This window comes from Trachypithecus francoisi, unplaced genomic scaffold (assembly GCF_009764315.1).
Source record: "Trachypithecus francoisi isolate TF-2019V2 unplaced genomic scaffold, Tfra_2.0 Lachesis_group5, whole genome shotgun sequence".
NCBI classification, from domain to species: Eukaryota; Metazoa; Chordata; class Mammalia; order Primates; family Cercopithecidae; genus Trachypithecus; species Trachypithecus francoisi.
In genome coordinates, this window is record NW_022681470.1 from 40,651,976 (window position 1) to 40,679,852 (window position 27,877).

At 39.9% G+C, this 27,877-nt stretch overlaps 1 protein-coding gene across 6 annotated transcripts in view; it reads left to right on the forward strand.

The window, feature by feature from the left end:
* Positions 1-27,877, forward strand: part of RGL1 (ral guanine nucleotide dissociation stimulator like 1) — a 296,651-nt gene that overhangs the window by 199,705 nt on the left and 69,069 nt on the right. For 5 of the 6 annotated variants that reach the window (XM_033198856.1, XM_033198860.1, XM_033198857.1 and 2 more), the window contains one exon: positions 8,765-8,973. In XM_033198856.1, the coding sequence (XP_033054747.1) occupies positions 8,765-8,973 (209 nt within the window). Of the gene's footprint in view, positions 1-3,392; positions 3,471-8,764; positions 8,974-27,877 lie in introns of those variants that run through there. The other variant, XM_033198861.1, reaches the window with a different exon arrangement.

The following is a 27,877-nucleotide window of genomic DNA, read 5'->3' on the forward strand; positions in this document are numbered from 1 at the left end:
ATGAATTTGCTGCATGTGCAAGTGCCTCTTCTAGTGCTGCCCATCTTTACTCTTGAAACCCTCTTAATTTTGGTGTTCATCCAGATACCATCCTTAGCCTACTACTCTTCCTATTTTAATTGATGTAATGTCTGCATATTTCCGTCTTAGACCCTTCTCCCAACTTTCAGATTCTAACTGCCTATTGGACTTAACATTGGCATGTCCCCCAGAGTACCTCAAGTTCTACATTCCAAAATGGAATTCAGTACCTACCCCACCAAAATCTGACTTCCTCCCCTCAATTTTCTTTCATATAGGTGGCACCATTATCTTTCCGGCCATCCACACTAGAAATCAGGTGAAGTTTCCGGATTCTTTATTTTCCTTCATTTTATCCTCTACATCCAATTGATCGGAGGTCTTGATGATCTTCTTTTTGATTATTTGATGGGAGGGTAAATGTGTCCTTCCCATCTGCTACCTTCTCCATTCCTGTTATCATTGTATTAGTTAAAGCCCTTGCAGTTGCTTATCTGGAGTATCCACAACTTTTGTACTGGGTTTTCCAACTTTAAAACTATCCTCATCAAGTCTGTCCTCCACATGGATTTCCTTGACCCAGCTTAAAACCTCATCATGGGTCTCCCATTTCAACAGGACATGGAGTCTCAGCTCCTTAGCATGCAACCAAAGTCCTCCATAATCAGGTAGTCTCCTGCTGCTGTCCAGCCAAAGCATCCCTTTCCTCTGTCATATTGCTTATGCAACCACACATTTCCCCCTGTAGTGGTGGAAAGGTATGCCTTTCCTCACCCGTCATAAGGGTCATCGGTAACTCTTATAACAAAAGACAGGTTGACAAGAGAAAAGCATAACAGATTTCTTTAATCAAAGTTTTATGTGACATGGAAGCCTTCAGAAATAATGGCCCAAAGACCCAGGGGAAACTTTCCATTTTTATGCTTAGGAGTCAATGAAGAATGGACAGCCATGTGGAAATGTGATTGGATGAAAAGGGTATGATCTAATGGTAGTAGACTAAGGGGGAACCCAGCAAGGCCTGTCTTTTCAGATTCTTCCTGGCCGCTCTGTGTAACATTCTTTCCCCCTGGGTGTGGGCCAGGACCCCTCTGGAACAGGGGTCTTATGATCTATCAGACAAGGTAGGTCAGAGAATTTATGGCCAGCTTCTAAACAAAAAGGTAAGGGAGGTTAGAGCACTATTTCCAGGCTTTAAGCCTTGCTTTAGGGTTAGAGGGGGTTCTAGTTTCTATGACTCACCTTGGGAAAGGAGGAATCCTGTTTTCTATGATTCACTTCAGGGAGAAAGAAGTGCAGGAGACAGTAGGGCAGGAAAAGGTCAGAGAGAGAATTTGCTTCTGAGGCTGCTTCTGAGGCCTTCCAATTCCTTTATTTATTTATTTATTTATTATTATTTTTTTGAGATGGAGTCTCGCTCTGTTGCCCAGGCTGGAGTGCAGTGGCGCGATCTCGGCTCACTGCAAGCTCCGCCTCCCGGGTTCACGCCATTCTCCTGCCTCAGCCTCCCCAGTAGCTGGGACTACAGGCGCCCGCCACCGCGCCTGGCTAATTTTTGTATTTTTAGTAGAGACGGGGTTTCACTGTGGTCTCGATCTCCTGACCTTGTGATCTGCCCGCCTCGGCCTCCCAAAGTGCTGGGATTACAGGCGTAAGCCACCGCGCCCGGCCTCCAATTCCTTTAGTTCAAAGTCCTCAGCATGTCAAAATTCCATACTTTGGGATATCATTTTCATGACTTTGTTAATGCTTGTTTCTCTGCCTACTGTGCCCTCCCCAACATAGTTAACTCTTATTCATTATGTGAAACCCAGTGCAGGCCAAGTATGGTGGCTCAGACCTATAATGCTAGCACTTTGAGAGGCCAAGACAGGAGAATCGCTTGAGTCCAGGAGTTTGAGACCAGCTTGGGCAACATAGTGAGACCTTGTCTCTACAAAAAAAAAAAAAAAATTAGCTGGAGTGGTGCATACCTGTAGTCCCAGCTACTTGGGAGGCTGAAGTGGGAGGACTGCTTGAGCCTGGGAGGTTGAGGCTGCATTGAACCCTGATTGCACCACTGTACTGCGACCTGGGCAATAGAGCTGGACTGCATCTCTAACAAACAAACAAAACAAAACAACCCAGTACAGGCAGAACCTACTTAGGAAGCCTTTTCTGATACCTCCTTTACACTGGGCTCCTCTTGATGCTTCCTCCGTGTCTTGCCTCTCTCTGCATCATTTTACTCACATTTTATTGTAGTGGTTTCTTTGTGTCTGTTTCCTTCACCAGACTGAGTAACTTGGTTGCCAGAACCGCATGTTATTTACCTTTATATGTCTAGTACCTTGCACAGTGCCTGGCACATAATACCGTTTAGTTAATGTGTGGCTGAATACGTAGATGAATAAATGGAAAAGACAGCCACTGTGTATGTGCTAGTAGCATAAAAATACAGGATACACAATTACATTTCAAATTCAGATAAATAACAAATAGTTTTTTTTTTTTTAGTATGCATAGATCCCAAACATGGAATGGGACATACTTATACTGCATAGTATGTAATTGTTCGTTATTTCTCTGAAATTAAAATTTCACTGGGCATCCTGTAATTTATTTGTCAACCCTAACCTAGCAAAAAAGTGAGTTCACATGCAAAATATTAGGTTAGCGCAAAGGTGATTGTGACAAGTTTTGGTTTAAGTTGTATTAAGTTTGCCACTACTTTTAATGGCAAAAACCATAATCACCTGTGTACCAACCTAATAAAAGTTCACACAAAGCAGAAGCTTGTGTTGAGCTTGACATCATGGGCCCTAAAGTATTTTCTAGACTTTACCTTAACATCTCTGAGTGTCCTGTGTGTAAATAGTCACTGTAGTACTCAGGTGTACTGGCCTTGTCATGTTCTGCTGCGTGTCATTACATACATGATTTCTGCTGAGAGAATGATGCATGGTGAAGAAATGTATGCATTTGAGTAATTTGGAGAGATGAACAGAGCTTATTTGTGAGTCAGCTTGTGAATTTTCCTGTACCGGTTGAGTATCCTTAATCTTAAAACCTACATTCAAAGTGCTCCAACATCCATGCGCATTGCAATGTTTTGCATTTTGGATTTTCAGAATGGGGATGCATGAATGGTAAGTATAATGGGAATACTTCAAAATCTGAAAAAATCTGAAATCCAAACCACTTTCAGTCCCAAGAATTTGAGATGAAAGATCCTCAGCCTGTATTGTGGTGATTTGTTGTTCCTGGAGAGTGGTTGTCGGGCATTTGAAAAGGACGTATAAAACTTACTTTTGGTGTTTGGGGATGAATGTAGGGATTGGGTATGGGTTTTTAACAACTAGAATTGTACTCACTATTTACTTTGCTGCTTAGGCCAAGATGCCTGAGAACTGATCCACTGAAGAGTGATCATGGTTTGGAGGACTCCATACTGTCTCCATTCTAATGAGGTTGTTTACTTAACACGTTCCCTGTTAAACTATCAGATGACTGAAGTACTATTTTGATTGAAGGGATTTTTTTTTTTTTCAAATTAGAAACACCCAACTGGTTAACAGTTTATGTTTTAAAAGGTGAAAGACTTTATTTCTCCATGACTGGAAACGGAATTGAAATATGGCATCTTTCATCTCTCACACGCCCTTTTTCCTTCCTGTCTCATGCCAAAATTGATAATTATGGAAATTACCTGGTAGGACACTTGGGCACAATTTTAAATATTTACCCCATAGGACTCAGACATCTTCTCTTGGAAAAAGCTGGATTCTAAAGGCACAAAGATCAACCAAAAAAACAACATGAAACATTTTTGTGGTCTCAGTACCATGATCTTGTCAGTAAAGCGACGGTCTATGATTAAATCCAGATTAAACTGTTTCCTGTTAGCGTGCTAACCCACAGGGCAGGCTCAGGCCTCCGTGTCTTGCTTTCTAAGTCTGGGTTCGTAAGCACTTGTCTGACAAGGGTTCCACCCCTTTCGTCTTAAACTTTAATTCAAAGTTACTAAGACAATATAAGCAAAAACAGGTCCTAAAGTCTCTTAAAACACTTATAGACCTATCGAATCTTTTCCTGCAAAAATGAAACTTTTAACATTTTAGCTTCTCTCCTCAGGCCATATGGCAGAGTATTTTTTTGTGTTTCCCCTCTGTACAATTTCATTTCAAAATAATTTCAGTGGTAAGCAGATTAAGTTTTTGTTTCATAAAAAATGTACTCTATTTGAATGTTGGCAAATTAGAAATCATCAGATCTTTCCCCTGCCATAATAAGCAGATATTAGGATATTTAGCCGATCTACAGAAAATGACATTAAGCAAATTTTCTGATAACATGCATTGTTATTTTTTGTGAGAATGACTGTAGGCACAAGAGCAATTCTACACTTATTTTATGATATTGTCTTTGATGTTCACTTTGAAAATTATTTTTTAAATCTAAAATTTCAAAATATTTTATTAGTCTTCTGTTAGGTCACATGTAGTTCTTCCTAATGCACAGATGCAAACACTGAGGAACAAATACTGTTAAAGGGACTTACGGGAATCACGTATGCATATTGAAATATTTTTCTGAGTAAAAAAGCACTGAAAGGAAGAGGCTGGGTTAATGAGAAACATAATTCCATTTCCAAGGGAGAACCCTGGCTTTCTGCCAAATCTCTGCTTTCTGGCAGGAAATGGGACCCACTTCATCAGATCCTTTGACAAGCATTTTTCTCTGTGTTTGAATTTTGGGACACATCAATACTCAGTGAAAAAATAGTTCTTTTAAATAATCATTACTTTTGATAAGAAAGATTTAGTATTAGAGTTTCCATTGTAAATAAAATAAGAATCGTCAAATTTCAACGTCGTTTGGTAAGGGAACACTGATATTATCACCAGGCGAGGAAGCTTGATTTGAATCAGAGTTTGACTGTCCCTAACCACTGAGAAGCCATTCCTTTTGTTGTTAATATTTGACATTGAAGTATATTTTCATGGGCTTTTTTTTGTTTGTTTGTTTGCTTTTGAGATGGAGTCTTGCTCTGTTGCCCAGGCTGGAGTGCAGTGGCATAATCTCCAGCCCACTGCAACCTCCGCCTCCCAGGCTCAAGTGATTCTCCTGCCTCAGCTTCCTGAGTAGCTGGGACTGCAGGCGTGTACCATTACACCTGGCTAATTTTGTATTTTTAGTAGAGATGGGGTTTCAGCATGTTGGCCAGGCTGGTCTCGAACTCCTGACCTCAGGTGATCCACCCACCTTGGCCTCCCAAAGTGCTAGGATTACAGGTGTGAGCCACCGCTTCCATCCTGAAGTATATTTTCTAACTTCTACTTTTGAATATCATGCAGGCTGACAATTATTTTGGCCAGGTCTTTTGAAGTGACAAAGTACAAAATGCAAAAACATCCTTACATTTTTGTATTAATAAAGAGATCAAAGGAATACACATTTGAAAATAAATATTAATATTACATTTTATAACATTTTGATTTTTCTTTTTTAAAATGAAAAGTGGTAAATATGAGTTAAGTTTTAAATGCATTACAGTAATTTAATAAGCCAAAATTTTTCAAAGTATGTGCATTCTGAAGTTCTGCAAGATGCTGTGAGACTAAAGAGAAATCCATTTGGAAATGCCATATACCATATCCCTCTCTTCGAGTTGAATAACACGTTGGCATATTAAAGTGTATGAGAAATCCTGCAGTAAAGAGATGTCATTGACTTTCTTGAATTCTATAGTTCCCAAATTTGACCACAGGACTTTTTTTTTGGAACTAGTGTTTTACATGTAGCACACACTTAAAGCAACAGTGAACCAAATAATTAATAACATACAGAATTCTAAACCATATATCTTTTTCACTTATTGTTTCTGATAAAGTTAATTGGAGCTTCTGGGGAACAGATGGGTACTAGAAGGTTTGTTCTAAAACTACATACAGAGTGATAAAGAACAGCTATTAGACCCTGATCTGAGTCAACTGTCTTAAGAGGCCTAAAGAAACGTTTAATATTTTGCCTGAACCAGATCCCTCTCCCTAGAAAACTTTAAAAAATTAAGTAAAGAGATAAAGCCATCTACCACATAAGCTAGAGTCTTAATTTTAATTCCTGTTAGCAGTTTGACATGATGACATTAAGCTATTCTAACCCCCTTCTGAAAGCAGTTGCCACCACTCCGGTCTTTCTGAAAGCAATCCCATCTGTTAGTTTTCTTCCAGTAGTTTGATTTCTGACAGGCCAGTTGAAGAAAAAGCAAACATGCTACCTAGTAAGCACAATATCATCATTAGAGATCCACTTCTCTCTTATCTGCGTCTCTTCTTTAATTTTCACGTGATTATTTCAATTTAGGAAATCTGATATAAAACAATTCAACTTACGATTCAGATAAACCACCTGGCGATTGTTTGCATCACTTAGGATTATTCTTGCTTTAGAAATAGACCTCCTCTCTGTAGAGCGGTCTCCTTAGTGCCTATGAAGGATGAGTTAAACTTTCAAAATTGCATCTCTGTATAATTTGTTAGGCACAGATTTACTGAAGAATGTAAGGCATACCAATATTTTTCTTCATTTTAATTCTCTTCCCTCATACTCAAAATTTAAGCTGTAAAGATTTTATTACCAATGAATTTTTATGTATTATGGTTTATATCTACCAAGGTACAATTATATCTACCAATATTCATTTACAGTTTCATTTTCGTGTGCTAGCTGCTTCTCATGAGTAAATGTCTTCTTTTAGACTTTGCAAGTTTCCAGAAGGCAGGGTCATACACCCACCCACCCTTTTCATCACTCCCCAGAGCTTAACCCAGTGCTGCTTGGTAAAACCATTTTCTCAGTCAGCTCTGTTGATTGCTGATGATATTGAATCAAAATGCACATTGCCCTCTGTGGACTGAAGAAAGTCAGATCATGGTTCCATCTCCATAGATTTCCACGGAGAATATATTCCAACCATGGCCAGTTTTTCAAGCTATCAACATGATGTCAGCTGGCCCACACAAATTCTTAAAATTTAACAATCTGTTCTCCAAAACCAGTATGAGTCGGCTCCAGCACCCTACCATAGGAGCTGTCTTTAGGAATGAGTTTGCAAAAATTTTTTCCCATTCTGTAGTTTGCCTGTTCACTCATAGCTCAACCATTGTGGAAGACAATGTGGCGATTCCTCAAGGATCTAGAACCAGAAATAACATTTGTTCCAGCAATCCCATTACTGGGTATATACCCAAAGGATTATAAATCATTCTCCTATAAAGACACATGCACATATATGTTTACTGTGGCACTGTTCACAATAGCAAAGACTTGGAACCAACCCAAACACCCATCAGTGATAGACTGGATAAAGAAAATGAGGCACATATACACCATGGAATACTATGCAACCATAAAAAAGGATGAGTTCATGTCCTTTGCAGGGACATGGATGAAGCTGGAAACCATCATTCTCAGCAAACTAACACAGGAACAGAAAACCAAACACTGCATGTTCTCACTCATAAGTGGGAGTTGAACAATGAGGACACATGGACACAGGGAGGGGAACATCACACATCGGGGCCTGTCGGCAGGGGTGAAAGACTAGGGCAGGGATAGCATTAGAAGAAATACCTAATGTAGATGATGGGTTGATGGATGCAACAAACCACCATGGCACGTGTATACCTATGTAACAGACCTGCATATGTATCCCAGAACTTAAAGTATAATAATAATAATAATAAAAGGAATAAAAAACCCAGCAACAACAACAACAACAAAAAAGAATGAGTTTGGCCAGGTGCAGTGGCTCATGCCTCTAATCCCAACACTTTTGGAGGTTGAGGTGGGCGGATCACCTGAGGTTAGGAGTTTGAAACCAGCCTGGCCAACATGGTGAAAACCTGTCCTTACAAAAAATGCAAAAATTAGTCAGGCACGGTGGCGGGTGCCTGTAATCCCAGCTACTCGGGAGGCTGATGCAGGAGAATTGTTTGACCGCAGGAGGCGGAGGTTGCAGTGAGCCGAGATCATGCCTTTGCACTCCAGTCTGGGCGAGAGAGCAAGAGTATGTCTCAAAAAAAAAGAGAATGAGTTAGAAAACTTTCCACGGAAGAAAACAAAGGGAAGGCTTGCTAAACCTGATCCTGGGATCATTAAAAATGTCCTTGGTAAAATTATGCCAGCAAACTAGTTATTGATAGGAGAGTAAGTAGAAGCAAATGTAACCATTATTAAGTAATACTTCTACTTTTAGAAAGGAAGGAAACACACGCACCTCCACCACCACCACCCTACCACACTAAACTCACAGGAGAGAGCATTGCCTTGTGTGACGTGCAGAGAAATTAAGTAAGAGTGAGGGTGGGCTGCATGCAGTGGCTCACACCTATAATCCCAGCACTTTGGGAGGCCGACGTGAGAGGGTTGCTTGAACCCAGGAGTTTGAGACCAGTCTGGATAACATAGCGCAACCCCATCTCTACCAAAAACAAAAGTATGAAGATGAGCAGAGCATGGTTGCCTGAGCTGTAGTCCCAGCTACTTGGGAGGCTGAGACAGGAGGATCACTTGAGCCTAGGAGCTCCAAGCTGCAGTGAGCTGTAATCACACCACGGCTCTCCAGCCTGGGTAACAAAGGGGATAAATACATAAGAATGAGGGGAAACGTAACAGGCTATGGCCTTCAACTATTTCAGTGCTTCCAATTTTACTTTAGGGAGTCATTCCTCCTTATGGTAATTGTTAATTTATTATACAGGTTGAAGGGGACCAGCTGCCTCCAGGACACACAGTCAGTCAATATGAGACGTGTAAGATCAGGACCATAAAAGCTGGCACCTTGGAGAAGCTTGTGGAGAACCTGCTGACAGCTTTTGGGGACAATGACTTTACCTATATCAGCATCTTTCTGTCAACGTACAGAGGCTTTGCCTCCACTAAAGAAGTGCTGGAACTGCTACTGGACAGGTAAGAATGTAAAGGAGCTTATGAAGTGAAAGAAATGTAGACTGTTTATGGAGTGGAGCACGAGGTTCTGAATCACCTGCACTTGGTATGCGGAGAGAGATATGTGAGGAAAGATTAACGGGAAGGGATGACCTTTGGCACAAATGGCAAGATCATTCAGGAGCCACTTTTGGTCTGTTGCTGGGGAAAAATGTCTCCTAAAAGATTTATGAAAGAGTTGCGAGTAAATACTGTAAATCTAGATTCAGTTACTTTATGGATTTCATTCACTATTTGCCACCCTAAATTTCTCCATATTTTTATAATTTTATATTATTCAGTAAATAATCAGTTGACCAAGAATTTTACTGGGATGTTTTGGGAATGAAATGTGCTAATACGTGTGCAGTGAGGAGCGCATTCTTAGACCCACAGGAAGCAGCTTAGGAATGGTGGCGATGATGATGTGATGCTAGTGATAACTATCAACAGTCAGCATGTATTGGCTGTTTTACGGATCTGCACATAAATATCATCCTTGATCCGTATTGTTAAGGTACATATTACATGTAGCAGAGCAGTATACATTGAAATTTACACACTGTTAATCTTTAGATTTTCCTCATTATTTCTGTTTTATTTAGAATTAAACTTGGTCTTTCAGAAAATATCATTAAATCAACTTGATAGTGGGAGGAAGAAAACTGTCAGCCAAATAATTGTTTTAGAATCAGGAGAATCCTCATCTAAATCCTTATATTCTGAGGTTTCCTGCATAAGGAAGGAAATGAGATACGGCTTTTTGTTGGGCTTGTTGAGTATTGATGTTTGTTAATTAAATTTTTTTGTTTTGAAAGTAATTTGTGCTCATGCTAAAAGTTCTTACACTGTGAAAGAATATGCAAAATATTAAAGTTTATTCATATGCTACCTTTTCCCCAAATAATATTTATTAGATTTAAAAATATTAGTAGTAAGAAGAAAATTAAATAGACCATCTACTAGGCAAGTAACACATATTAACATTTTAAAAATAGAGGTAATCCACGTATATGGTGGAAGGTTCCATCAGTCCAGATAATTGTAAAAATTAAAAGTAAAAGATTTTTTTCCTCAAGCTCCAATCCCATTCCTCCCAGGAAATCACTGTAAACCATTCCTTTTGTATTTTTCCCACACTTTTGGGTGTATAGGAAGTATGTGTATATACACACATTTATGTACTGTATGTCATATATATGATATGTTTATATATTTATCATATGACATAATATACTTATCTATGATACAGATAGAATCACAGTACACAGTCTGTTCTGCAATTTTCATTTTTTAAAATTAATTTCTTTTCTATTTTTACAAACAGGGTCTTGTTCTGTTGTCCACGCTGGAGTGCAGTGGCATAATCATAGCTCACTGCATCCTCCAACTCTGGGGCTCAAGAGGTCAGCCTCAGCCTCCTGAGTTGCTAGGATGACAGATACATGCCACCATGCCTGGCCAATTTTCAATTTTTACTTATCTGTGTATCTTGGAGATTTTTACTCATTAAGTGAATTAGTATATATAAAAGGCTTAGAACAGTGGCTGGCATATTGAAAGCTCAAAAAATGTAATTCTTATTTCAAAATCAGCACCTATAGATGAATCTATCAAAATCTTTTCAATAGCTTTATAATATTTATTGAATGGGTTATTATATGGATAGATATTTAAGTTCTCTCCAGTTTTAATTTTTTTTTTTGAAACGGAGTCTTGCTCTGTCTCCAGGCTGGAGTGCAGTGGCGTGATGTCGGCTCACTGCAACCTCTGCCTCTTGGTTTCAAGCGATTCTCCTGCCTCAGCCTCCCAAGTAGCTGGGATTACAGGCATGTGCCACCATGCCCAGCTAATTTTTGTATTTTCAGTAGAGATGAAGCTTCACCATGTTGACCAGGATGATCTTGATCTCTTGACCTTGTGATCTGCCTGCCTCAGCCTCCCAAAGTACTGGGATTAGACGCGTGAGCCACCGCACCCGGCAAATTTGTTTTTTAAACTTTGTAAACAGTACTGCAAGGAGCATTTTTGAATACATGTCTTCTGAATAGTTGCTTGAGAATTATATAGGATAATTTCATAAAAGAGTCACTAATGGGTCAAAATATATCAGCATTTAAAGATTTGAAAGATAACTGCCAGACTGCACCAATGACATTCCTGTCCACAGAAAATGGGAGTGCCTATTTCCTCATTTTCCCCACACACTTGCCAACTGTGGATATTTTCTCTGTACCTTTGAAACTATCTTTACCATGACCTGACCACTGACAAATGATAGTTGTTGTTTTTGAATTTATACTTCTTACATTTATGAGTGAGGTTTAGTGTCTTTTAAAATTCTTATTGGCTGTTTGTGTTTTCTCTGAACTCTGCCTTTTCATATCCTTTTGCCTGTTTTTTTTTGGACTCTTTTCATCTAATTATTGGTCATCTAATTATAACTCTGCATATTAAAGAAATTAGTTTGTTGCTTATCATATGTTAGAAATATTTTTCCTAGTTTTTTCATTCGTTTTAAAAGTTATTTATTAAAATTTTTTATAAAGACATTAACATTTTTGTGTAGTCATATCTATTAGTCTTAAGAAATACCTTTAATAATAAAGTTATATTCCAGTATAAGTAAGGTTATTGACAATAGTGGGTTTTCCCTCAAAGTGGTTTTCTCATAGATGCGTATAGAGTAAGATTATTTGGATCAATGGTTATCAATATGTTAATCTTCAAGAACACTCACAAAATGTCTGTTCTTTGTCATACATTGATCTGGTTATGATACTTTGAGCTGCAGCACAGATAGGAAGTTCTTTAGTTTTTTGCATAGCAGTGCTTGACAAAATAAGCCTGGAATATAAACTTGGATTGGTGAGGTATTTCTTTTATAGTTTGTTTGCTTATGTAATAAATCATACCTGTACATAGAAATTGAAAAATTGTATGACTTTTATCTTTTTGGTATTTCATGTTTATAAAAAAATGTAGTATGCTGTTGGCAGGCAGTATGAATAGACTGTTCAAAACATTAAAAAACTCCTACAAGTTTACTTTGGAATTGGTAACCTCTTCTATTTATGGGGTGACTATTGATAATAGGCCACAGATGTCCACAGTCAATAAAGGAGTGCACGTAAATTCCAGCTGTTCATCCTAAATAGAGGACATATACACACAGGAACTGGAGTGTTTAGTCTATGACTCATGTACATCCAGCTTTTGATATTTTTTAAATCTTTTCTTTGTTCTATTATAGAGGATAGATATTTTTGCTTTTTAAAACACTAACTGGATGACTGACTAACATTGAACATGAATAAAACTGCATTTAATTCAAGCTGTCATGTAAGGTATAACTGAATGGAGAGTTAGGATTTATTTTGTACCATTTGGATGGGCCAAGGCTTGGCCTTGAATTTAATCTCATAAACAGATCCTTTGCTTGCTTCTGAAATGAATGGAATTGACAAGTACTCAATGCCTACACAATACCCAGCTTCTGCAAGACACCATGCGGATGGAATTCAGAAATATGAGACTTGGTTCATGCCTTGAGATAGTTTAGAGGTGGATTTACTATGAAGCCACTGGTACTTAACCTCAAGGGGCGCTCACTTGGAGTGCCCTCTGCGTAATTTTATATTCATGATTTTGTATTCTTTTTCTTTGAGAGGATCCCTCAGATTACATATGGCTTCAAATTACATATCCGTAAGACCGGGATCCACCCCTCAGTACTTAATATTTTGCTGCAAAAGATAAAATATTAAGGTTTGCATTTCTGAAACAAGTAGATAACTGCTTGAGATGGTATTAGATGAAGTTCTAACATGTTCTGCAGATGAAACAGGATATAGAAGTTCAGAGAAATAAATCTCATTTATTTAGATTATTCTGCAGAAATTTGGATTTGTTCAAATAAGTACAAACCTCAACATGAATTTCTTCCTTGCTTCATTTCCTACTCACACTTAGATCTTGGACCAGGCTTCAGTCTTGATTAAATGTAACCAAAATGCACATTCCGTGAAACAGTGGGTTCTTAAATTGGTTGTTGAGACTTTTAATGTCTATAATTAAGAGGAAGCAATTACGTTGTATAAACTTGCCTATTCTGAAGATGAGCATTTGAAATATTATTTTGTCAGTAGATTGTGGTAGACTTGTTGATGGGTCTCTGACATAATTTTTAAAATAATTGCTTTCGGTTTTTTAATAGTAGTTTGCTTATCTGTTGTGAAATTAACACTGAGAAGCTATTACAGCATGTGCTAATCATACAATAATCAGTCGAGAATGGATTGAAGACAGATACTGCAGTATTTATTTCCCACCGGAGAAGCTTATTTGATGTCAAGCTTTGATTTCCCGTAAGACTTCTAATAATGTGGCTTTTCTCATATGGAACTGTTCGCTTTCTGGGATTTCTTTTTTATCTTTTGACAGTTTTTTATTCTGCTGTAATATGAGCCTCTTGTGATTGGCCAATAGACAGTGGTTTGAGTTCATGTATAGCTAATTCCACGTGTTTGCTTTACCCCTTACTTGGGGTGGCCATTTTCCAAGGACCACTGTTTCCTGTGCTTCTCAACATGACTCAGAGTTCACTGTAGACCACATTGGCCTACTTTCCAAGAGGAAGTTCTTGAATTGTGGGCCAGCAGTTTGTGTTGGGGCTTTGAGATTTTCTTTTATCTAACTTCAAACATACACTTGCTCGGTTAAAAATCTGGCTGGGCGCGGTGGCCCACATCTGTAATCCCAGCACTTTGGGAGATCGAGGCAGGTGTATCACCTGAGGTCAGGAGTTCGAGACCAGCCTGGCCAACATGGTGAAACTCCATCTCTACTAAAAATATAAAAATTAGCTGGCATGGTGGCAGTCATCTGTAGTCCTATGTACTCGGGAGGCTAAGGCAGGAGAATCGCTTGAACCTGGGAGGCGGAAGTTGCAGTGAGCTAAAATTGCTCCAGCCTGGGCAACACAGTAGGACTTGGTCTGAGGAAAAAAGAAAAAATCATCTGTTCTCTCCACCATACCATTTAAACATAAGGGTGTTAGATACTACTGAATATGCCCAACCTCAAATGTAGGTAGAAACCTACTTTAGCTAGTGACCTTCAGTGAGAGCCATGAAATGTTTGCACAAATATCTAGAGTTTTCTTCAGATGCTGTCACAATAACTCCCTTTTGGGCCATTTCTTCAACATTCTCTCTTTCTGCGATATGTACTCTGTTACCAGAATTAAGCAGAATGCGCTGAGTGCAGTGGCTCACGCCTGTAATCCCAACATTTTGGGAGGCTGAGGTGGGCAGTTCACTTGAGGCCAGGAGTTCGAGACCATCCTGGCCAACAAGGCGAAACCCCGTCTCTACTAAAAATACAAAAGTGCTGGGCATGGTGGTGCATGCCTGTAGCCCTAGGGAGGCTGAGGCGGGAGGATAACTTGAGCCTGGGAGGTGGAGGTTGCAGTGAGCTGAGATTGTGCCACTGCACTCCAGCCTGGGTAACAAAGCGAGACCCTGTCTAAAAGAAAAGAAAAAGAAGTAAGCAGAATGCCAACAAGAACCAGAGTAGGGGTTAACGAGGTCTCCAGAAACCTTTGCCAAGCTGATGGCACTCAGGTCACACTGTGGAAAGCACTGAGTGATAGTCTGAATTACTCCCTTAATTTCAAATGAGTTCTCCCAGTGGAGGACATTTGAGGTTTTTAAAGGTTGGAGTCATTTGTAAACACTATGCTTTAAGATTAGCTGACTTAAATTTGCTTGCTTATGTTGCAAAGAAGAGAATAATTCAGTAGGTCTTTGAACTTATTTCTTCTTCCCATGTTTGTTTGCCATGTGTTTTCACAGGCTTTATCTCATTTAGTTCACTTATTTTTACCCCTGTGTTTACAGATTAGAAAATTGTGGCTCAGAAACATTCAATCAGTAAGTAGCAGAGCTAGAATTAAAACCTACGCCTTTCTGACTTGAAAGTTCTTTCCAAGTGTATACAATATCACCTTCCTTGATTTGTTAATATCACCTTTAAAGGAACCCTTTTTTGGGAATCCTTCTTAGTCATCCTTTTCACTACTACAAGTGATTTTACCTGGAAACTGTATTTCCCAAGGGCTCCTCCCTTCCCACAGTTGTGAGCAGTTCACTTGAGCATCAGTGCTGTTATTCATTTGTCTACTCAAGCAATATTTGTCGGCTCTTTAATGTGTACTATGTACTGTAAAAGGTGCTGTGTGTATAATGTTGGACAAACCTGCCTTCTTCATGCTGAATGTCTAGTGGGAAAGAATAACATTAAACAAATCAGTGTGCAAATACATTTAAATACAATTAAAATTGATAGACCACTGGGAGATAAAAGGTTCTATAACACAGAGTTATAGAGGATATTTTGGAGGGCTGTACCCAAATAAAACTGAATGTTGGCCAGGATCTTAGGTGATTATTTAGATCATGGGCCATAAAGGTCATTGCTGTGTCTGTATATTTGGAGTGTTTCTGTGTACTGAATGGGCTCTGGCCAAATGCCTGACCTCGGTCAGCTTTTCCCGAAGGGTCAGGGATAGCAAATGAGAGAGGCATGGGTGAATTTAAGTAAGTATAGTACCACCGTGGGAATAGAAACCTTAAATCCATTCTTTATGTCACCTGGAGTAACATTTTCATATGCAAAACATGACATACCAATAACCAGCAGAATGGAGCTGCCTTTGTTAGTGCAACCAGTTCTTCCACAGTGTAGAGAGGAGTTGATCAGATATCAAAAGCTTGAAAAATTTCATTTATTTCCAAGGATTTTGTCATAGATGTCAAACAGACTTTTTCTTTTCAGAATTTTAGGATACATTATGGGAAAAGCAATTTTTCCTGTCTTTTTTTTTTTAGCCATGAGATTCAGGTTTAAGGCATATAGTATAATGGTTAAGAACATAGGCTTAGGAGTCAGAAAATTTGAATTTTATTCCAGTTTTGCACTCCTTACTTGCTCTGTGGTATTGGGCAGTTGATTTATCTTACTAGCTTCAGTTTTCCTCATCTATAAAATAACAAAAATAACACCTAATTATAGAGTTACTATAAAGTTAAAAGATGATAATAGAGGTAAAATTCTTAGTATAATGGCTGAAAAATATTAAGTGCTTAAGAGATTACTATTACCTTGTTTTCTTTCTTCATGGCATTTATTCTTTGAAATTATCTTATTTATCTTGTTTATTTCTTGACTGTCTTTCCTACTCAGAGACCATGGTAGTCTTGTTCATTGCTCTGCCCTCAAAATGGTGCCTGCAGTAGGTGCTTGGGAACTATTTGTCTAACAAATAAATAATGGTTATCATTATTCATGCCTATTTCAAGCAGGTGCTTTGAAAGGTCCAGCAGTGAACATTGCCCAGTCTTTGCCCATGTTTAGTGGGAGAGACAAATAAGTCTATAGACTCATGTCATCACTGTCAAGGCCATGAGGCTGAATGTGCATTTTTAATGAAAACATTTTCCCCCCTGGGAGCTGGTAGTTGTAAACCTTCTATAAAAAGCCCGTTATACAAATCCATTCAATTCTCAAATGCTTTCATAGCATGAGAAGCTGGTGTTTTTGAGATGCGTACAATATGTTCCAATTTACTTTTTGTTAAACCTCACTTAAAAATAATTGAATTTTTTATTTAGTGCTGGAATTACACTAGGCACTTGCCAAATATTCCTAGATTCATGCTGGCATGCAGTGCTCATGTTCCTGTACTTCCTTTTCTTTCAGTAAGAGGCAAGGTTTCTAATATCTTTCCTCTCCTCTTCCAGGTCCAAGGAAAGGAAGTTGTCAGCAGAGAGAGCACTGGGAAATATACTGGAAACTGAACCCTCACGAAGGGTCTCTGAGCGTCTTCATGTGACTTATGGTCCCAGTGTCGCCTCTAGGGTCACCAGCATCTAGAGGTGACACTGGGACCATAGGTCACCTCTAGGTGCTGGTCTCTTATAGCATGAACACTTACATTAAATCTTGTTACTATGAAACTCATAATTTGATTTTTTTCTAAACTTTTTGTTCTGAGTTATTTATTAATGTTTAACTTCCATCACTTACGTAGGAAATGTTTCAAAATAATTCCATACCTTTCTTTTCATTAATTTTAGTAACCTTCTACAGGGCCAAATGGAAACTAGCAGAGACGGTCACTCATTAAGTCTTTTGTGCTTCCCTGCAACCCACCCATGCATGGAACAGTTGAGATTTAGTGGTTGGTGGCTCCAGGATGCACATCCCATTTATTTAGAAGAAAAGCTTTCAGGAAATCTTAACATTGCTTTGCTTCCTTTCTAGCTTAACATACCATCATATTGAGTATCCTGACTAGGGTGAGAATTTCTTAGTAAATGAAGGCTGCTATTTAAGATTTTTGCTAGAACAGATGAGTTTAAATAGATTTTCTCTAGGTCTGGGTGTTGATGACTTCCTGGACAAAAAAACCCCCCAAAACTTGGATGGATTACATACACATACACATACACACACACATACATAACAGAACATATATATATATATAGATATTATATAATATTATATATATAAAACCTTAACATATATACATATATATATATATATATATATATTTACAGGGAAAAAATAATAACAATGCTAGTCACATTCTGGCTCCAGCCATGCTTCCTAAAGCTGAGTGTGTAGACCAAAACTGAACAGGGCATGAGGTCCTAAACAGAACATAAACTCATAATTTGATATTTTTCTAAACTTTTCATTTGTTCTAAGAATTATTTATTAATGTTTAACTTCCATCACTTATATAGGAAATTTTTCAAAATAATTCCATACCATTCTCTTCATTAATTTTAGTAACCCCCCACAGAGCCAAATGGAAACTAGTAGTAGCCAAATGGATACTAGTAGTACCTTGGATTATCTGAGTGAGCCCAGAGTAATCACAAGGGTCCTTAAAAATGTAAAAGATGGAGGCAGAAGACAGAGAAAGAGATACGAGGATGGAAACGGGATCAGATAGATGCTATGTTACTGGCTTTGAAGATGGAGGAAGGGGGCCTTGAGCCAAAGACTGCAGGCAGCCTCTTGAAGCTAGAAAAGGGAATTAAACGGATTCTCTTCTAGAACCTCTAGAAAGGAACACAGCCCTGACAACACCTTGATTTTAACCTTGTTGGACTTCTGACTTACAGAACTATAAAATAGTAAATTTGTATTGCTGTAAGCCACTAAGTTTGTAATAATTTATTCCAGCAACACAAATAAGAAACATAAGAAACATAAGAAACAAGGAATTCTTGTCAGGGAGATTGACTCTGAAAAATCTAGTGGCCATAAGCTGAAGGATGTTGAAGGTTGGTGTCCACCCTCATCTTTGTTCTGTTCAGGACATCATGCCCTGTTCAGTTTCAGTCCACACACAGCTCCAGGAAGCGTAGCCGGAGCCAGAATGTGATGGGCATTGTTATTATTTTCTCCCTGTAACTATGCCAGTTACTAGAAAAATTTAATCTGGTGCTGTTTGAGAATTATATCCAACCATAATCACTTGAGGGAAAATGGAAATAAGTTTTCTTCCCTGCTGGGTTGGTGGCCTTTGGGAAATATTTACTTTTTGCCAAGTGGACCCAACTCTCACCTGCCAGCACTATGGGAATTCTGGATGGGAACATGTGGCGACTGCAGAGCCTTAGCTTGGGGGACGACAGTGATGGTTTTTTTTTTTTTTTTTGAGACGGAGTCTTGCTCTGTCGCCCAAGCTGGAGTGCAGTGGCTGGATCTCAGCTCACTGCAATCTCCGCCTCCCGGGTTCACGCCATTCTCCTGCCTCAGCCTCCCGCGTAGCTGGGACTACAGGTGCCCACCACCTCGCCCGGCTAGTTTTTTGTACTTTTTAGTAGAGACGGGGTTTCACCGTGTTAGCCAGGATGGTCTCGATCTCCTGACCTTGTGATCCACCTGCCTCGGCCTCCCAAAGTGCTGGGATTACAGGCTTGAGCCACTGCGCCCGGCCGATGGTTTTGTTAAAGTAGACACTGAAGGGATGCTGTCAGAGACTTTGCCTCAGATCATAACCAGGCTAGCTTTCTTTTCTTGAAATGGGATTTACAGACCTAAGAGATAAAAATGTTTCCATGAAGTAGATTGTTTTTTTATTTCACTTGGCAAAGGGAGGCAAGGACATGCAATTATCCTTTTTTTGAAAAGAATATAAAATTGCCCAGCAGGTTTTTTTTTTAAAAAAGTGTGCTTACATTTGGAGACTACAAAACAAAACTGACAAGAAACTGAAATGTAATGGGTGGTAACTGAGTTAGTAACTAGACAGTTAGGTGATCATTTAAAGCAGTGGTTTTGACCATTTTTCAGTAGCTAGTGGGAGTGATTGATCACAAACCCCTGTAAGAATGTACTAAAACTATGGACCTTCTCTTTAGAAAAAAGAGAATGTCAGATTTTTTTTCATAAAATTTAGGGACTTCCCAGACTTCTGTAAATTCATCCAGGGACCCTGGGTTATGATCCCCTAGGCAAAGTGTCCCTAGCATGATGACAGGGGATACATAGGCGGTCATTATGAATCAGAGGCGGGCACTGATCCTAGCTTTATTATAACTGGAGCACAGATCTTAAGTGTGGCTCTGAAAAGTAAACCAATCAATTTAACTAACTAAAATTACGCTTCATGGTTCATTCAGGTAAATTTAATGGTTTTAGAAAGTATCTTGGGACATCTAAAATGGGAAGATACTGGTGGTTTTGAGTTAATTTGGTTTTTCATATCACATTTGAAAAAATTTTTTACATTTATTTTTTGTGAACTTAGCCCTTGATAGTGCCATTAGGCCCCTAGTCCTGGGGAACACAATTCTTTTGTCTTTGACCTCTACTAAAGCTAACAGTAAGCACCCCATTTAGATAAATTAATATTATGTTGAGTTTTTGTAAGCTATAGGAGAAAAAGAAAAGTATCCTTGAAAATGAAAGGATGCCATGATACTAAACTCATATTCATTGTATTTGATGTTACAAAGCATGTTTCATAAGATTCTTGAAGAGTTCTGCAATAGCAACTTTTTGTGGTTGGGGAAAATGAGCCACAGGCTTGTACTGATTTGTTAATAATGTATTAATTCATCTTAAACCTGAGAAAAATCTAGACTCATGAACAGAGACTGAGTGCTGCCTCCTCCCTACCCCCATCTACCTGTTTCTTCTGTTGTCCATCATTGTAGCTGCATCCATTGCAGTGCACTAACAAGACGTGTTTGCAGTTGGTGGTTTAGCACTGTTGTGAACTAGAAGTGGAAGGAGTAACTAATGATGGGCCACCAAGCTCTGAGTGCAGGAAACAGGCCAGAGAAAAGAAACGGATGACAGAGGCTTGGAATGGAAAATAGAAGAAACCTTATAGCAAGAGTGTGAGAGCCAACATACTTAAATAATTTTAAATCTGCATGAGATATAAGTTGTAGCAAGAGAGACCTTTTTTTCTTTCCCTTGGATGAATAGTGTCCTTTTCTTGATCTCCTCTTTAGACAGTTGTGGGTTAAGGGCTGGAAGGAAAGGTTATTCTCCAGGAAAATGTTATCGCATTTTGTAACTGTCAAGTGGGGCAGAAATATCTGGTACTTTTTTGCTGTTAATGTTGCCTTAAGTGTCAGGGACTTAGTATGGAGATAATGTGGACAATGAAAGAACAAGGAAGGTACAGTGTCCTTCACAGCAAAGGCCTAGAGGGGAGGAGGGCAGCTCTTTTTGGGTCTCTAGCTTTTTCTAGTCATGGAAAAATGGCCTAGAGAACTAGCCCTCAACAAATGGAAAGCACGGTATAGGGTTCTCGGCTCAGTCTTGTTGGCCCCTTCCTTTCCTTCAAGAGAACAAGGAGTTTTTGCCTTGTTGTTTTTGACCTTCGTCTTTCCCCTCGAATAAGCAACTTCACAGTGGTAACGAGACCTTTCCAAGGTAGGCTTGGTGGCTGTGACCCAGTTCTCAGGTCAGACTTGGCCGAGAGGTGCCTGCCATGGAGGATAGTATTCAGAGTAATTAAAACCACGCGTCTTGCTGGTCTGTGGATACAATCCAAAGTCTTCACCAAGGTTTTCACCAGACATCTGCAGGCTATTTCACCCATGTCATTCTCTGGAGTCAAGGTTGGCTTCTGAACATTTTTTTTCATACCTGACCTGTGTTCTTTTGGGTCAGTTACAGAAAAATGCCTAAGATGTTCTGAGGCCAGCGTTTATTAGAAAAGATTCCCAGGAGTCCCTGAGTCAGCAGCTTCATGTGAGGTCTCTTTCCTTTACTTCCTCCTTTCTGTTCTTTCACTATCCCCAGTAAAGTACCTCCTTCCCAACTCTTCCCACCCCAGCCTTTCTTTTATTCATGGTAGAAGAGGGTATGTGTTAATTCATTTAGCAAATATTTATTGTCTACTTTGTACAGGCTCTATTCCAGGCTCAGTAGAAGTAGCAGTAAGCAAGATAGAAGAGTAAAACCAGAGTCTTTGCCACAGCCTACTAGGCCCTCAGGATCTGTCCTTGTCACCTCTATGCCTCATTTTCTATTCGCGCTCACTCAGCTCTGCCCCTCCTTGGCCTCTTAATGTTTCTTAGAAATATCCTCCTGCCACTCTTCCAAGGCCTTTGCGGTGGCTCTTCGGACTGCTTAGAAGGCTCTTTCCCTGGAGATCTGCAGGGCCCACTTCCTCACTTTCTGGAGAGTTTACTTTGTGTTCACATTCACATTGGGCCTTCCCCAAATACCCAACCTCTGGCCCTCCATTATACTGGGTCACCATGACCTGCTTTATTTCTCTCCATTGTGCTTTTCACTCTCTGACTTAGTATATATTAACTTATTATTATTGTTTGTCTCCCGCACACTACGATGTATACTCCATGAAAACAGAGACTTTGGTTTGTTTGCTGCTGTATCCTCAATGTCTAGAATAGTACCTGTACATAGTCCTTAGTAAATAATCTTCATTGAATGAGGACTAAATGAGTGAAAGAATGAATGATGGAATAAATGAATGAAAGGCTCACTATAGCTTATATGGTAGGGTAGTGATTCAGAGGCTGGTTGCTGAATTCTGACTGTCGTGGTTGAAATCCCTGCTGCACGTATTAGTTGTATCTTTGAGGGCATGTTACTTAATTTAAGCCTTGTGGGCCTCATTTTTCTCATCTGTAGAATAGCAATAAGAATAACACCACTCTAGGTGGGCGGAGCAAGATGGCCGAATAGGAACAGCTCCAGTCTCCAACTCCCAGCGCGAGCGACACAGAAGACCGGTGATTTCTGCATTTTCAACTGAGGTACTGGGGTCATCTCTCTAGGGAGTGCCGGACAATCGGTGCGGGTCAGCTGCTGCAGCCTGACCAGCGTGAGCTGAAGCAGGGCGAGGCATCGCCTCACCTGGAAGCGCAAGGGGGAAGGAAATCCCTTTTCCTAGCCAGGGGAACTGAGACACACAACACCTGGAAAATCGGGTAACTCCCACCCCAATACTGCGCTTTAAGGAAACAGGCACACCAGGAGAATATATCCCACACCTGGCCGGAGGGTCCCACGCCCACGGAGCCTCCCTCACTGCTAACACAGCCGTCTGCGGCGATCTATCCGCAAGGCAGCAGCGAGGCTGGGGGAGGGGCGCCCGCCATTGCTGAGGCTTAAGTAGGTAAACAAAGCCGCTGGGAAGCTCGAACTGGGTGGAGCTCACAGCAGCTCAAGGAAGCCTGCCTGTCTCTGTAGACTCTACCGCTGCGGACAGCGCACAGCTGCAGTCCATTAGGGGAAAGAGCGGGGCCGCTGCAGACCCGAACGACTCTGTCTGACAGCTTTGGGGAGAGCCGTGGATCTCCTAACGCGGAGGTTGAGATCTGAGAACGGACAGACTGCCTGCTCAGGTGGGTCCCTGACCCCTGAGTAGCCTAGCTGGGAGACATCCCCCACTAGGGGCAGTCTGATACCCCACACCTCACAGGGTGGCGTCACCCCTGAGAGGAAACTTCCAAAGAAAGAATCAGACAGGTACACTCGCTGTTCAGCAATATTCTATCTTCAGCAACCTCTGCTGCTGATACCCAGGCAAACAGGGTCTGGAGTGGACCTCAAGCAATCTCTAACAGACCAACAGACAGTCCTTCTGACTGTCAGACGGAAAACTATCAAACAGGAAGGACACCTATACCAAAACCCCATCAGTACGTCACCATCATCAAAGTCCAGAGACAGATAAAACCACAAAGATGGGGAAGAAGCAGGGCAGAAAAGCTGGAAATTCAAAAAATAAGAGCGCATCTCCCCCTGCAAAGGAGCGCAGCCCATCGCCAGCAACGGATCAAAGCTGGTCAGAGAATGACTTTGACGAGATGAGAGAAGAAGGCTTCAGTCCATCAAACCTCTCAGAGCTAAAGGAGGAATTACGTACCCAGCGCAAAGAAACTAAAAATCTTGAAAAAAAAGTGGAAGAATTGACAGCTAGACTAATTAATGCAGAGAAGATCATAAACGAAATGACAGAGATGAAAACCATGACACGAGAAATACGTGACAAATGCACAAGCTTCGGTAACCGACTCGATCAACTGGAGGAAAGAGTATCAGCGATTGAGGATCAAATGAATGAAATGAAGCGAGAAGAGAAACCAAAAGAAAAAAGAAGAAAAAGAATGAACAAAGCCTGCAAGAAGTATGGGATTATGTAAAAAGACCAAATCTACGTCTGATTGGGGTGCCTGAAAGTGAGGGGGAAAATGGAACCAAGTTGGAAAACACTCTTCAGGATATCATCCAGGAGAACTTCCCCAACCTAGTAGGGCAGGCCAACATTCAAATTCAGGAAATACAGAGAACGCCACAAAGATACTCCTCCAGAAGAGCAACTCCAAGACACATAATTGCCAGATTCACCAAAGTTGAAATGAAGGAAAAAATCTTAAGGGCAGCCAGAGAGAAAGGTCGGGTTACCCACAAAGGGAAGCCCATCAGAATAACAGCAGACCTCTCGGCAGAAACTCTACAAGCCAGAAGAGAGTGGGGGCCAATATTCAACGTTCTTAAAGAAAAGAATTTTCAACCGAGAATTTCATAACCAGCCAAACTAAGCTTCATCAGTGAAGGAGAAATAAAATCCTTTACAGATAAGCAAATGCTTAGAGATTTTGTCACCACCAGGCCTGCCTTACAAGAGACCCTGAAGGAAGCCCTAAACATGGAAAGGAACAACCGGTACCAGCCATTGCAAAAACATGCCAAAATGTAAAGACCATCGAGGCTAGGAAGAAACTGCATCAACTAACGAGCAAAATAACCAGTTAATATCATAATGACAGGATCAAGTTCACACATAACAATATTAACCTTAAATGTCAATGGACTAAATGCTCCAATGAAAAGACACAGACTGGCAAACTGGATCAAGAGTCAAGACCCATCAGTCTGCTGTATTCAGGAGACCCATCTCACATGCAGAGACATACATAGGCTCAAAATAAAGGGATGGAGGAAGATCTACCAAGCAAATGGAGAACAAAAAAAAGCAGGGGTTGCAATCCTAGTCTCTGATAAAACAGACTTTAAACCATCAAAGATCAAAAGAGACAAAGAAGGCCATTACATAATGGTAAAGGGATCAATTCAACAGGAAGAGCTAACTCTCCTAAATATATATGCACCCAATACAGGAGCACCCAGATTCATAAAGCAAGTCCTTAGAGACCTACAAAGAGACTTAGACTCCCATACAATAATAATGGGAGACTTCAACACTCCACTGTCAACATTAGACAGATCAACGAGACAGAAAGTTAACAAGGATATCCAGGAATTGAACTCATCTCTGCACCAAGCGGACCTAATAGACATCTATAGAACTCTCCACCCCAAATCAACAGAATATACATTCTTCTCAGCACCACATCGCACTTATTCAAAATTGACCACATAATTGGAAGTAAAGCACTCCTCAGCAAATGTACAAGAACTGAAATTATAACAAACTGTCTCTCAGACCACAGTGCAATCAAACTAGAACTCAGGACTAAGAAACTCAATCAAAACCGCTCAACTACATGGAAACTGAACAACCTGCTCCTGAATGACTACTGGGTACATAACGAAATGAAAGCAGAAATAAAGATGTTCTTTGAAACCAATGAGAACAAAGATACAACATACCAGAATCTCTGGGACACATTTAAAGCAGTGTGTAGAGGGAAATTTATAGCACTAAATGCCCACAAGAGAAAGCAGGAGAGATCTAAAATTGACACTCTAACATCACAATTAAAAGAACTAGAGAGGCAAGAGCAAACACATTCAAAAGCTAGCAGAAGGCAAGAAATAACTAAGATCAGAGCAGAACTGAAGGAGATAGAGACACAAAAAACCCTCCAAAAAATCAATGAATCCAGGAGTTGGTTTTTTGAAAAGATCAACAAAATTGACAGACCGCTAGCTAGACTAATAAAGAAGAAAAGAGAGAAGAATCAAATAGACGCAATAAAAAATGATAAAGGGGATATCACCACCGACCCCACAGAAATACAAACAACCATCAGAGAATACTATAAATGCCTCTACGCAAATCAACTAGAAAATCTAGAAGAAATGGATAATTTCCTGGACACTTACACTCTCCCAAGACTAAACCAGGAAGAAGTTGAATCCCTGAATAGACCAATAGCAGGCTCTGAAATTGAGGCAACAATTAATAGCCTACCACCAAAAAAAGTCCAGGACCAGATGGATTCACAGCTGAATTCTACCAGAGGTACAAGGAGGAGCTGGTACCATTCCTTCTGAAACTATTTCAATCAATAGAAAAAGAGGGAATCCTCCCTAACTCTTTTTATGAGGCCAACATCATCCTGATACCAAAGCCTGGCAGAGACACAACAAAAAAAGAGAATTTTAGACCAATATCCCTGATGAACATCGATGCAAAAATCCTCAATAAAATACTGGCAAACCGGATTCAGCAGCACATCAAAAAGCTTATCCACCATGATCAAGTGGGCTTCATCCCTGGGATGCAAGGCTGGTTCAACATTCGCAAATCAATAAACGTAATCCAGCATATAAACAGAACCAAAGACAAGAACCACATAATTATCTCAATAGATGCAGAAAAGGCTTTTGACAAAATTCAACAGCCCTTTATGCTAAAAACGCTCAATAAATTTGGTATTAATGGAACGTACCTCAAAATAATAAGAGCTATTTATGACAAACCCACAGCTAATATCATACTGAATGGGCAAAAACTGGAAAAATTCCCTTTGAAAACTGGCACAAGACAGGGATGCCCTCTCTCACCACTCCTATTCAACATAGTGTTGGAAGTTCTGGCTAGGGCAATCAGGCAAGAGAAAGAAATCAAGGGTATCCAGTTAGGAAAAGAAGAAGTCAAATTGTCCCTGTTTGCAGATGACATGATTGTATATTTAGAAAACCCCATCGTCTCAGCCCAAAATCTCCTTAAGCTGATAAGCAACTTCAGCAAAGTCTCAGGATACAAAATTAATGTGCAAAAATCACAAGCATTCTTATACACCAGTAACAGACAAGCAGAGAGCCAAATCAGGAATCAACTTCCATTCACAATTGCTTCAAAGAGAATCAAATACCTAGGAATCCAGCTTACAAGGGATGTAAAGGACCTCTTCAAGGAGAACTACAAACCACTGCTCAGTGAAATCAAAGAGGACACAAACAAATGGAAGAACATACCATGCTCATGGATAGGAAGAATCAATATCGTGAAAATGGCCATACTGCCCAAGGTGATTTATAGATTCAATGCCATCCCCATCAAGCTACCAATGACTTTCTTCACAGAATTGGAAAAAACTGCTTTAAAGTTCATATGGAACCAAAAAAGAGCCCGCATTGCCAAGACAATCCTAAGTCAAAAGGACAAAGCTGGAGGCGTCACGCTACCTGACTTCAAACTATACTACAAGGCTACAGTAACCAAAACAGCATGGTACTGGTACCACAACAGAGATATAGACCAATGGAACAGAACAGAGTCCTCAGAAATAATACCACACATCTACAGCCATCTGATCTTTGACAAACCTGAGAGAAACAAGAAATGGGGAAAGGATTCCCTATTTAATAAATGGTGCTGGGAAAATTGGCTAGCCATAAGTAGAAAGCTGAAACTGGATCCTTTCCTTACCCCTTATACGAAAATTAATTCAAGATGGATTAGAGACTTAAATGTTAGACCTAATACCATCAAAACCCTAGAAGAAAATCTAGGTAGTACCATTCAGGACATAGGCATGGGCAAGGACTTCATGTCTAAAACACCAAAAGCAACGGCAGCAAAAGCAAAAATTGACACATGGGATCTAATTAAACTAAAGAGCTTTTGCACAGCTAAAGAAACTACCATCAGAGTGAACAGGCAACCTACAGAATGGGAAAAAATTTTTGCAACCTACTCATCTGACAAAGGGCTAATATCCAGAATCTACAAAGAACTCAAACAAATATACAAGAAAAAAACAAACAACCCCATCAAAAAGTGGGCAAAGGATATGAACAGACATTTCTCAAAAGAAGACATCCATACAGCCAACAGACACATGAAAAAATGCTCATCATCACTCGCCATCAGAGAAATGCAAATCAAAACCACAATGAGATACCATCTCACACCAGTCAGAAAGGCAATCATTAAGAAGTCAGGAAACAACAGGTGTTGGAGAGGATGTGGAGAAATAGGAACACTTTTACACTGTTGGTGGGATTGTAAACTAGTTCAACCATTATGGAAAACAGTATGGCGATTCCTCAAGGATCTAGAACTAGATGTACCATATGACCCAGCCATCCCACTACTGGGTATATACCCAAAGGATTATAA